This window comes from Mytilus galloprovincialis, chromosome 9, assembly GCF_965363235.1.
Source record: "Mytilus galloprovincialis chromosome 9, xbMytGall1.hap1.1, whole genome shotgun sequence".
Taxonomy (NCBI): domain Eukaryota; kingdom Metazoa; phylum Mollusca; class Bivalvia; order Mytilida; family Mytilidae; genus Mytilus; species Mytilus galloprovincialis.
Window position 1 is genome coordinate 51,582,530 of NC_134846.1, and position 12,185 is coordinate 51,594,714.

Genomic DNA, 12,185 nt, shown 5'->3' on the forward strand with positions numbered 1-12,185 from the left:
TCCTTTTTGTTCGATGATAAAAGATAAATTTTATGCCTTTTCTTTTGTGTTTAAATAAACATATAATAAAAAAAATTCTAACCTACTGTGCATGAATCAAGAGGCTATTGGTGAAAATATATGCCATTTTGATATCTATTGTTTTCTTTATTGCAAACAGTCATGTGTGCCTGTTTGTAAAATCACAATAATACAACCATTCCATACACCAAATATAGTTGACCTACAGCTATTAGTACTTGAAAAAACAGACCAAACCACAAAAGCTAGAAATTGCCCAATAACCATAAAAATTAGGTCGAGGTCAGATCAAACCTGCCAGACTGACATGCACACATTACAGTCATTCCATACATCACATTTAATTAACCTACTGTTAATAGTATTTGAAGAACGGACATACTCATGTTACATTAACCTTGATTGCTGATCCATGAAATGAGGTCGAGATCAGGTGAACCCTGGTGATTGACATATAGATGTTGCAAGGAACCTATGAACCAAATGGTTATCCTAACTAGAACACACCCGTGATATCGCGGGTCCGTGACTGAATTAAAGTATATAACTATGCGCAAGCCTTATTTTAGTATTATTTTTTTATCTGATAAAGTCATGCCGATAATAAGATACACAGTTTTCTCTGCTTTCAAATCTTTCTGTTTGAACCCGTCGAACTGGAACTTATCAATTATTGGTAATATTAATTATTTGGATAACAAAAGGTCCTGGAATGGAGTAATTTTTAATCAACAGCATTGTCCTATGTTAGTTATAAATAAAGTTGAATTATTTGATTCACTGTTTTATGTGTAATATTAATTATTTGGATAACAAAAGGTCCTGGAATGGAGTAATTTTTAATCAACAGCATTGTCCTATGTTAGTTATAAATAAAGTTGAATTATTTGATTCACTGTTTTATGTCATGCCCGCTAACAAATTGAAAACGGTTCCTATATACACCTCATTTTTAGTCCAGATTTTTAGTATTCGTATTGTTATCTTAGAAAGTCTTACTGATTAAAATACTACAATAGGTGTCAACCCTGTGATTATGATCCGTGTATATAGCATAATCCTAAATACGCCGTTTGTTGGTGCACCTGTTAGATGCGGAACGTACAGATAAGGTAATAGGTAACAGGTGAATATACTATTGGTATCGGTATCGGACTCGACCCGGAAATTCTTAATTATTGGCAATATTAATTACGTGGAAAACAAAATGGCCTGGAGTGGTGTAATTTTTAATCTACACCTTTGTACTATATTATTTATATATAAAGCTGAATTCTTTGATTCGTCGTTTTTACGTGATGACGGCTGACAAATTGGACCTCGTAATTTTAGTATTACAGATATTACTCATAATAAGTGAGGAATTCATATTACAAAAAAACTCCTTTTTTCAAGCAGTCGCTGAACCATGAAATGAGGTGAAGGACAATGGACATATGATAGATATCTAAACTTCGTAACATACATGTAAGGTATCTTAGCAAGATATGAAGCATCCATGTCTGCCACCTTCAGAAATATAAAGCTTTAAACAAACAGTTTACGCCACCATCGCCGCAACCGCCGGACAGTAATACTCAAGTCTCGCATGCTGTGACTTTTGTCAGAGGCGAGACAAACACCAGCTTTCATGGATGACAATTGTTTTAAGGGGTCAATTGACTATTCGTCCAGTTTGAATTATTGTAAAAATCTTATTGTTTAGGTAAAGTTACTCATAAAAAATTTCTATCTTTCTGTTATAGTTTTCAAGAAAATAACCCAAAGCTTAGAAATTTGCAAAATTTTACCATTATATGTTCTATTTTAAGCAAAAGCTGCCATATTTGTTGATGGATCATAATTATACCAAGATACAGTTATTAAACAAGATACCAGAATATCTAGGTAGTTTGGTAGACGACAGACAATGAACAACAAGGATAGACGCAAAGTTAACATGATCACCGTCAGGGGCGGATCCAGCCATTTTAAAAAGGGGGCTTCCTAACACAGGATAAAGGGGGTTCCAACCACATGTCCCCATTCAAATGATCGTCCAAAAAAAGGGGATCCAACCCCCGGACCCCCCCGCCCCTGGATCCGCCACTGATCACCATTCATGCAAGGTAAGCTGAAACTAACAATATTTTAAGGGCAATAACTCCTACAACTTGTCAGCAAACACTTGCTGCCAATTTGTTTTTTTCTTAAACCTTATTTTGTTGAAGACTTTCTTTTTACAAATTATCTCCATCTATTATATTTTCCTAAAATGAAACCCGAGCAAAATGAGAGCAGTCGATTGATGATCAGTTCATGTAAAATTAAATGTCAGATCTTTGATGTACTCTATTAAATGTATTACAACTTCTTCAGACTTAGGAAAATTTAGCCCTTGACATATTTTAGATAAATCTGTTGTCAAAGACACCATCTTAACCTCTTAATGCCTTATTGTTGTTTTGTGTCATTGGGTTTCTAACTTATTCTTGTTGTTTTGTATCATTTTGGTTGCTGTCTTTTGGTGTTCTGATCATTCGGTTGCTATCTATTGGCGTTTTGTATCATTTGGTAATTTGGATAGCCGTCTAATTAGTGTTTTGCATCATTGAAATGATGTCAAATTGGTGTTTTGTATCTTTTGGTTGGTGTCAAATTGGTGTTTTGTATCTTAGGGTTGGTGTCTAATTGGTGTTTTGTATCTTTTGGTTGGTGTCTAATTGGTGTTTTGTATCTTTTGGTTGGTGTCTAATTGGTGTTTTGTTTAATTGGGTTGGTGTCTAATTGGTGTTTTGTATATAGGTTGCTGTCTAACTGGTTGTTTGTATCTTTGGGTTGGTGTCTAATTGGTGTATTGTATCATTAGGTTGGTGACAGATTGACAGCGGCGTAGCCAGGGTTGAAATGATGTGGACGCCAGACTGGTGCCGAGCGTAGCGAGGCGAAAAAATTTTGGAGATCTTTTTATGCAGAAAATTATATATTTCTTTCGGACATTTACTATTTGCACATGTACACCCCCAGAATCCGACACTTGTTAGATTTTTTATGTAATTTCAAAATACCCACCCATTCATATATTTCCAACATAATTTTATTGTTTTCTCAAAACTACCATCATTCTCTTCATAAACATGATAAATATTTGATGTAAAAGTTTCCACCAAATCTTATATTTGACATCTCAAAAACGGACCCATTACAGCGGCACATCTGTATATGCCGGAACTTCGGAACATAGTGATTAATCTTTCGCTTAACGCGTTGCAGGGGACATGGAAATATCGGGCGTCCGTCCCTCCGTCTGTTCGGTCTTGTTGGCACTCGCATGTGTATAATTCTTGCCAGATTTTTATGAAACTTAAATATCATCAGCAATGTCTTTGACACTATCAAAAATAAGTCCTGATCAAATATTTTGAACCGGTTATGCCCCTTTGAAATAAAAAAATATAATGGAAATCCCATTGCATTTGCTCTGAATCTTTTATTTCTCTTTAGATATTATTTTTAGTTATTGGCCTTGCTTCTTGGATAGATAAAAAAAAATGCAATATGGGGAGCATTGGCTCTTCTTTTATTGAAAAATTATTATTTGTATCTAGATGGAAACGCGGGGTATATATAAGCCCATGAATGATCACACTCTATTACAAATTCACGTTTTTATTACGTCGTCTTTCATGTCAGAGGAAACGATATCAGGATATACATGGTGGTTTAGTTGTTAGTAACGTTGCTACGTCAGATGTAGGAACCATCTCTCCGCTTGGCCCAATTTCAGATGAGACATCTCCGCGGGTCTGACTGTCATCATCCTCTGTCTGGGCTTGCCGTAGCTGACAACTTAGACTTTTCACCAAAAAAGTCAGAAATTCAGAACACTTTTCTGCGATTGATACATCTTGTTTACATAAACTAATTGATCATACATAAAAGACCGCGCATACTGCTTTAGAAATGATTGGACGTTATCCTCATATTACAATTCTTGTTACATTTGGATACATACGAGTTTAACTCCTACGAACACATTTTTTTTTAACCTTTTTTTGTTGTTGATAAAAATGATGTGGATGCTTGAGCATCTGAGCATACATGCAAGCTACGCCACTGATTGACGTTTTGTATCATTGGGTTGCTGTCCAATTGGTGTTTTGTATCATTGGGTTGCTGTCCAATTGGTGTTTTGTATCATTGGGTTGCTGACAAATTGACGTTTTGTATCATTGAGTTGCTGTTTAATTTGTGTTTTGTATCTTTGGCTTGGTGTCTAATATCTTGAGGTTGCTGTCAAATTGGTGTTATTTTATACTTTTGGGTAACTGTCTAATTGGTGTTTTGTGTCATTGGATTGGTGACTAATTTGTGTTTTGTGTCATTTGGTTGCTTTCTAATTTGTGTTTTGTATCATTGGGTTGCTGTCTAATTGATATTTTGTATCTTTGGGTTGCTGTCTAATTGGCGTTTTGTATCATTGGGTTGGTGACAAATTTACGTTTTTTATCATTGGGTTGCTGTCTAATTGGCGTTTTGTATCATTGGGTTGGTGACAAATTTACGTTTTTTATCATTGGGTTGCTGTCTAATTGGTGTTTTGTATCATTGGGTTGCTGTCTAATTGGTGTTTTGTTTCTTTGGGTTGGTTTCTAATTGGTGTTTTGTATCTTTGGCTAAGTGTGTAATTGATGTTTTGTATATTTGGGTTGGTGTCAAATTGGTGTTTTGTATCTTTGGGTTGCTGACAAATTGACGTTTTGTATCATTGAGTTGCTGTTTAATTTGTGTTTTGTATCTTTGGCTTGGTGTCTAATATCTTGAGGTTGCTGTCAAATTGGTGTTTTGTATCTTTGGGTTGGTGTCTAATTGGTGTGTGTATCATTGGGTTGCTGTCTAATTAGTGTTTTATACCTTTGGGTTGGTGTCTAATTGGTGTGTGTGACATTGGGTTGCTGTCTAATTGGTGCTTTGTATCATAGGGTTGGTGTCTAATTAGTGTTTTGTATCTTTTGGTTGGTGTCTAATTGGTGTTTTGTATAATTGGGTTGGTGTCTAATTGGTGTTTTGTATCTTTTGGTTGGTGTCTAATTGGTGTTTTGTATCATAGGGTTGGTGTCTAATTAGTGTTTTGTATCTTTTGGTTGGTGTCTAATTGGTGTTTTGTATAATTGGGTTAGTGTCTAATTGGTGTTTTGTATCTTAGGGTTGGTGTCTAATTGGTGTTTTGTATCTTTTGGTTGGTGTCTAATTGGTGTTTTGTATATTTGGGTTGGTGTCTAATTGGTGTTTTGTATATTGAGGTTGCTGTCTAACTGGTTGTTTGTATCTTTGGGTTGGTGTCCAATTGGTGTATTGTATCATTAGGTTGGTGACATATTGACGTTTTGTATCATTGGGTTGCTGTCCAATTGGTGTTTCGTATCTTTGGGTTGCTGACAAATTGACGTTTTGTATCATTGAGTTGCTGTTTAATTTGTGTTTTGTATCTTTGGCTTGGTGTCTTATATCTTGAGGTTGCTGTCAAATTGGTGTTTTGTATCTTTGGATTGGTGTTTTATATCTTTTGGTTTGTGTCTAATTTGTGTTTTTTATCTTTGGGTTGTGTCTTATTGGTGTGTGTGTGTCATTGGGTTAGTGTCTAATTGGTGTTTTGTATCTTAGGGTTGGTGTCTAACTGGTGTTTTGTATCTTTGGTTGGTGTCTAATTGGTGTTTTGTATATTTGGGTTGGTGTCTAATTGGTGTTTTGTATATTCAGGTTGTTATCTAACTGGTGTTTTGCATCTTTGGGTTGGTGTCTTGTATCATTAGGTTGGTGACAAATTGACGTTTTGTATCATTGGGTTGCTGTCCAAGTGGTGTTTTGTATCTTTGGGTTTTGTGTCTAATTGGTACTTTGTATCTTTGGGTTAGTTTTAATTGGTGTTTTAGATCTTTGGGTGCTGTCTAATTGGTGTTTTGTATCTTTGGGTTCCTGTCTAATTGGTGTTTCGTATCTTTGGGTTGCTGTCTTATTGGTGTCAACCTGTAAGTCATATTGACCTATATATTAAAAGGGGTGATGTGCAGACTGCTTATGCCTTGTCTTTACAAACTGAGTAATGGTGAAAACTTTGAATGATTTCCTTAAAATAATGGACAAGAAGGATTGAGGAATTGATCATGTTTATGTTATTTGTGTTAATACTGAAGCTTTAATTTTTTTCATGTTTCTCATGGAAATTTTACTGCAATGCAAACTTTCAAAGTTCACATGTTATTGTATCATAAAAATAAATGGTGAATGTGTCCATGTGATAATAAGTATTGTGTATTAGTTTCATAACAGTTGGTTGAGGTAAACTTAAGTTAGAGAATGAATACGAAAATTCAGCAAATCTAGATTGGTTAGAGTGACACCACCAAAATTCAAACTTGATCTGTATTTTGTGGTAATAAGCATTGTGTTTTAATAACTGACTTTGCTGTATGGGCTTTGCTCATTGTTGAAGGTTGTACGGTGACCTACAGTTGTTAATTTCTGTGTCATTTTGATCTTTTGTGGAGAGTTGTCTCATTGGCAATCATACCACATCTTCTTTTTTATATTGTGTATAAGTTTCATAACATTTGGTTAAAAAGTAAGAGACCAGAAAGAAAAATTTACTAATATTTCAATTTTTAAAGGATATAAGTTTCATAACATTTGGTTAAAAAGTAAGAGACCAGAAAGAAAAATTTACCAATATTTCAATTTTTAAAGGATATAAGTTTCATAACATTTGGTTGAGGAAAACTAAAATTATAGAGCAGAAACAAACTTTGAGACGTATGGACAGACGGACGTACATACAGACATACAAGGGTAAAACTTAATGTCCCCTTCACTACAGACAGGGTATAAAAATGTTGCCACTAAAAAAATAAAAGAATAGATCAGAAAAATACAAACTTTAATAAATAGATAATAATAAACTTACTCTTGCATATGTAATTCATTATAAATCATTTGGTGTCTGAGATTTTATGATATCCAAAATATTTCCCCTATTGAGTATTTTCTGAAGATCTTCAGTATTCACCTTCACTGATCCAAGTTTAGTCATTGTTACAACATTACCATTTAATGGGTTTACTATATTCTGCTGTAAAGTGTGTTCTGTTTTCAAAGGGAACCCAGAACTACATGTACTTAAGTATTCTGTATCTGATCTTTGACCATGATTAAGAAATGTACTTTGTTCTTTCATTTGATGATCGTTTGTCTCTGGTTCAATTGTTTTAACTTCCTCCTTAATTTCGTTTATGATTTCTGGTTTTATCTCATCATTCACTGCTTCTATATTTAGACCTTCAGTCCACAATGCTAGTGGAGTCTCACATGCTTGTTGAATCCCACCTTGAAGTTGTAACACATCGTTACTACATCTTAATTCCTTTGATGTATGATTTTCTTTGGACAGTTGACTATTTATTCCAAATTGACTTTGTTCATCCACTGCTCCTGCTGAGTGTACCATATACATTGAATCATGAGAATTATTGGCCTCAATTTTAAGTAGATTATCATGAACAAATTGTGTTTGTTCTTTAACATTGATATTCTGTTGTTCCTGATGGTCTTTGGTAGTAGTATCTTCATGTTTTTTCAAATGTTTTAAAAGCAAATGCTTTTGAATAAATTGTGCATGGCATATTCCACACTCAAATGGATTTGTATGTCTTTTCTCATGAAGTGCAAGAGTCTGTTGTGTTCTATATGATTTATTACAAAATTGACAAATAAGTGGTCTGTGTCCAGTGTGAAGCTTGATGTGTTCATTTCTAAGTTTTAAATACAAGAATTTTTTCCCACAAAATTCACATTCATGAAGAGACGATTTTCTACCAGCAAAATATTCATCCTGATGTTTTATTTTCATATGACTTATGCAACTCCTCTCTAACAAAAACTTTCTCTTGCAGAAATTACATTGATGTTTTCTAATCTTGAGATGCCTTGCTTGATGGTGTTTATACTTTTCTTTGCAGACAAAGCCTTGGCCGCAAATTTGACATTTAAAATCAAAGTTGAGAGTATGTATCAACTTTTTATGTTTCTTTAATGTATAATTATCACTAAAACCTTTGTCACATATATCACATCGAATTTTTTCAACTCCCAAATGTCTTAACTCATGTTTTTTCAATGACCAACGAGTTGTTATACTTTTGCCACAAGTGCCACATTTATAACCAGGTTTCTTTTCAGCGACAGAATGTTTTTTCATGTGGTTTTTTAATTGATAAGATTCGAAATAAAATTTATTACAGACTGGACATGTAAATGTAATATTCCCAGCATGCACTTTTTCTTCATGGGTTTTACATTGAGCGATAGTACTAAATTTTCTATTACATACTGTGCATTCCCTAAGTTTGTCGTTTGAATGGGACGCCATATGAATCTTTAAATAATGTTTTTCCATGAATTTATTTCCACACACGCTACATATATATTTTTTCTCTTTTCCGTGGGAAGAACAATGCTTTTTAAGACTATCACTTGATTTGAAGTTTTTATTACAAATATTACAAAGAAATTCTGTATCAGAATGGCATTCCTTGTGTCTAATCAATGAATTCTTGTGCATATAAGTTTTGTCACAAATATTGCATTTGTACTTCGGAGGTCTTGCATGTGCGGTTTTCGTATGAATTATAAGATCATACTTTTGACTAAAAACTGCCAGACAAATTCTACAAACATGCGTTTTACCATCAGCATGGAAATTTTTTATATGCCGTCTGATTGTGTGTTTTAGAAAAAACTTTTGGCAAACTGTACATTGATATTTCCCGTCCTTTTGGTTCAGTGTAGAAATGATTGATGTATTTTTATCAGAAGTTATGTCAGTCTGAGAAATACCCTCTTCTGGAACTTCAGATTCTTGTTCTTCATTTGCTGGTTCTATGCTGTTTTCTCCCTTTGCTGGTTCTAAGCTGTTTTCTCCCTTTGCTGGTTCTAAGCTGTTTTCTCCCTTTGCTGGTTCTAAGCTGTTATGGTGCTGGTCTTTGTCCATATTTTCTCACTTTAATTTCTGTAATAAAAAATTCTTTGTGTAAATTTAAAGGAGTTTTCATATGTTGATGAAGATAGACAGTTATGTCAACATCTTTCAATGAGTACTGCAAAAGAAAAAGAATGAACTGAAACCTGTTCCTGAACACAAAAATTTCCAACTATAAATTGCCTTTCTTTAATTACACATTGCACCTTATATAATTTGTTTTATATCAGAACTGAGAAAATGTTACTGTGACATTCCTCTCAGTCTGTTGGTCATTTCATCCCCCCCCCTTTTTTTTAAGAATGTTAAATTCATTTCTTATTTGTATTTGGACAGGTACAATCTGAGACTCATTAGTAGATGTATAAGTCACTGGAATAGTGTATAAAAATGAAAATTGAACCAGTTCAGTGCAACCTGATGACCAATACTCCAATAGATATGTGTGTGTGTTTCTGTGGCTTGTTCAGCTGCTCCTTCCTTGTAATGAGAAAAAAGTGTGTTTCATCAAAATACACTTATTTTTTTATTTTATTTAGTTAGACATTTAGACAATCTAATTAAAAACCGATCTCTCATCGCTCCCGTTTTCTGATATGTCGCGTGGGAGATCTAACGAAACCGGCTTTGAGGTCACATGTGAGTGAACTAAAAGTAATGAATTTATAATGATATGCAAATGAGTTGACGACCTATTAATAAGCCAATCAAAAAAGTTTATGAATTATTTTGACTGACGATTTCGTCGTAAATAAAATGAGTTACACCCCTTTACCTTTCGCTAAACTTTCAAGATCATGGAAGACACAATTTCATTGGTCGAAAAAGACACACCTACGAGGTCACTCACATGTGACCTCAAAGCGGGTTTCGTTAGATCTCCCACGCGACATATCAGAAAACGGGAGCGATGAGAGATCGGTTTTTAATTAGATTGACATTTAGATCTTTTAATGTTAAGGTTCATCAATAACAAGCATGACAAAGGAACAAAAATGACTGTACCTAAAAAAAAATACTCTTGGTAAAGACTAACCTGATGTTCAGTGGTTGTCAATTGTGATGTGGTTCATAAGCGTTTACAGTTTCTCAGGTTTTTTTATATTGGATAGACTGATGGTTTTGCTGTTAGAATTGTTTTTCACTAGTCATTTTGTGGGGCCCTTTATAGCTTGCTGTTCATGCCAAGGCTCTGTGTTGATACCGCACTTTGACCTATATTGGTTTATTTTTACAAATTGTGACTTAAATGGTGAGTTGCCTCATTGACACTCATACCTTATGCGCTTATATTTTATTAATTAATACAGGCATACAAGGCCATACCTTGACCTATAATGGTTTACTTTTTATAAATTGTTACTTACTTGGATGGAGAGTTGTCTCATCAGCAATCATACCACATCTTCTTATATCTAAGTAACTTAATATATGAGACACTTGGGAATTACTTGGAATCTTGGGCAGTACATCATTGCATGCTCTGATCATTATTTATTACAATAAATTAAAATTTTAGTCCACAAATAACATTTGTATATTTATTTTTCTTTTACAAATTAATGTATTTAAGTTTAAAGTTATACCCTCCGACTGTCAACTAGCTATACTGCATTTTGTGTTTCGGAAAGATAAAATCTTATTTTGATTTCGATGTGCATTTTTGTCCGTTTCCTGCAATTGGTGTAAAAATTTAAAAAAAAAAACACTTGAATTGCATTTGAAACTGTCCACAGGCACTTGTTTCTATCCATGGGAAGACCCACTATCAATGTATATTTATGATACATTGATAGTGGGTCTTCCCGGCATGGATAGAAACTGAGACTACTATAACACTATAAACTGTGTTATAGTAGTCTCAGATAGAAACAAGTGCCTGTGCTGTCCACTCTGGCATTCAGTCACATGACAGTTACACCCTTTAAGTTTAACCTGTCACTTACAGTTGTGGGAGTTGTGAGCACAGGCATTTGTTTCTGTCAATGTGGGGTTTATTATCCACACCCGTACGAAATCACTTTCGTACGGGTGTTGATAGTAACCCCCACATTGACAGAAACAAGTGTCTGTGGTGTAAAATTTACAGCAATGTTCGTCCACCATGTCCACCTAAAATTAAATAAAACCAAAAGTATTATTTGTCTTCTGTACCTGCATTCGCTTTATAGTTTTAACGTTGGTTTGTTGTCTATGCTGGCATGTGTCTAACTACTCATGTAATGCTTAACTCACTGACCTAAACAAGTTTCCAGACCTGGAAAAAAAATGGGTACCCAGCAGTTCAGTTTTGAAATGAGAAAGAAACGACAAATAATGCGTTTCCTCTCCTTATTTTTCAAATAATCTCTCCTTTGAATGGAGCGCCATAAACAAAAAGTTTACACGAATGCCAAGTTCGGCGGGAAAGCATTGTGTGTTATATAATAAGACGTCAATATGAAAACTTTAGTCTAGTTGAAAATGATATAAAACATTAATAAAAACTTTTACTGAAAATAAGATAGAAAATATTTCACCGGTAACAGAAGTCAGTGAAATGAAAAGTATTTTAGTGAAATGAAAAATAATAAATCTGATGATGAAGAAAATATAGCAGCTGAACATTTGAAATATGGTGGACCTATTAATTTATGATAACTATAATGACTTTTTTTGTAAATGCTATTTTTAAACATTTACATATTCCAACTTTATTGAAAGGTTGGATAGCCTGTCCTATGATGGAAAACCAAAAATTGATCCGAACTCATATCGGAAAAAAAATATTACAAGTACAGTAGGAAAAGTTGTTGAGAAAGCTCATTTATCTCAACTCTGTAGCTAAAAACCAAAATAAACTACAAAAAGGATTTACCTCCGGAGAAATGCCTATTATTGCTGCTTTAATTTTAACTGAACTTATAATCCAAGCAATAAAGACAAAATCACCAACATATGTGGCTTTAATGGATGCAAGGAAAGCTTTTGACATTCTTTGGCATAAGTTGGCCTGATGAGAGAAATGCACAAGTTTGGTTACACCGGGGACAATTGGTTAATCTTTAAAAGATGGTATGAAAATCTTAAATCAAAAATTAAATTTAAAGGGTTGCTTTCAAATTCAATAGAGGAACAACAAGGTGTAAGACAAGGCCGCGCGATATCTGGTTAC

The 12,185-nt window shown here is 34.1% G+C and overlaps 1 protein-coding gene across 3 annotated transcripts; it reads right to left on the reverse strand.

Moving 5' to 3' along the window:
* Nucleotides 1-6,917: 6,917 nt before the first annotated feature.
* Nucleotides 6,918-11,353, reverse strand: LOC143045238 (uncharacterized). Of its 3 annotated transcripts, none has more exons than XM_076217600.1 (2): nucleotides 11,271-11,353; nucleotides 6,918-9,061 (listed from the first exon to the last, which is right to left on the reverse strand). In XM_076217600.1, the coding sequence occupies exon 2, from the start codon at nucleotides 9,041-9,043 to the stop codon at nucleotides 6,980-6,982; it is 2,064 nt and encodes a 687-aa protein (XP_076073715.1). In that variant the 5' UTR covers nucleotides 9,044-9,061; nucleotides 11,271-11,353; the 3' UTR covers nucleotides 6,918-6,979. The 3 variants fall into 3 exon arrangements, with proteins under 3 accessions (XP_076073715.1, XP_076073714.1, XP_076073717.1); XM_076217599.1 differs by having other exon boundaries at nucleotides 11,186-11,342; XM_076217602.1 differs by lacking the exon at nucleotides 11,271-11,353 and adding an exon at nucleotides 10,068-10,207.
* Between the last annotated feature and the right edge of the window lie 832 nt (nucleotides 11,354-12,185).

What these genes read in the sequence shown, in the direction of transcription:
- LOC143045238 (XM_076217600.1), bottom strand. Translation starts at nt 9,043, where the DNA reads ATGGACAAAGACCAGCACCATAACAGCTTAGAACCAGCAAAGGGAGAA.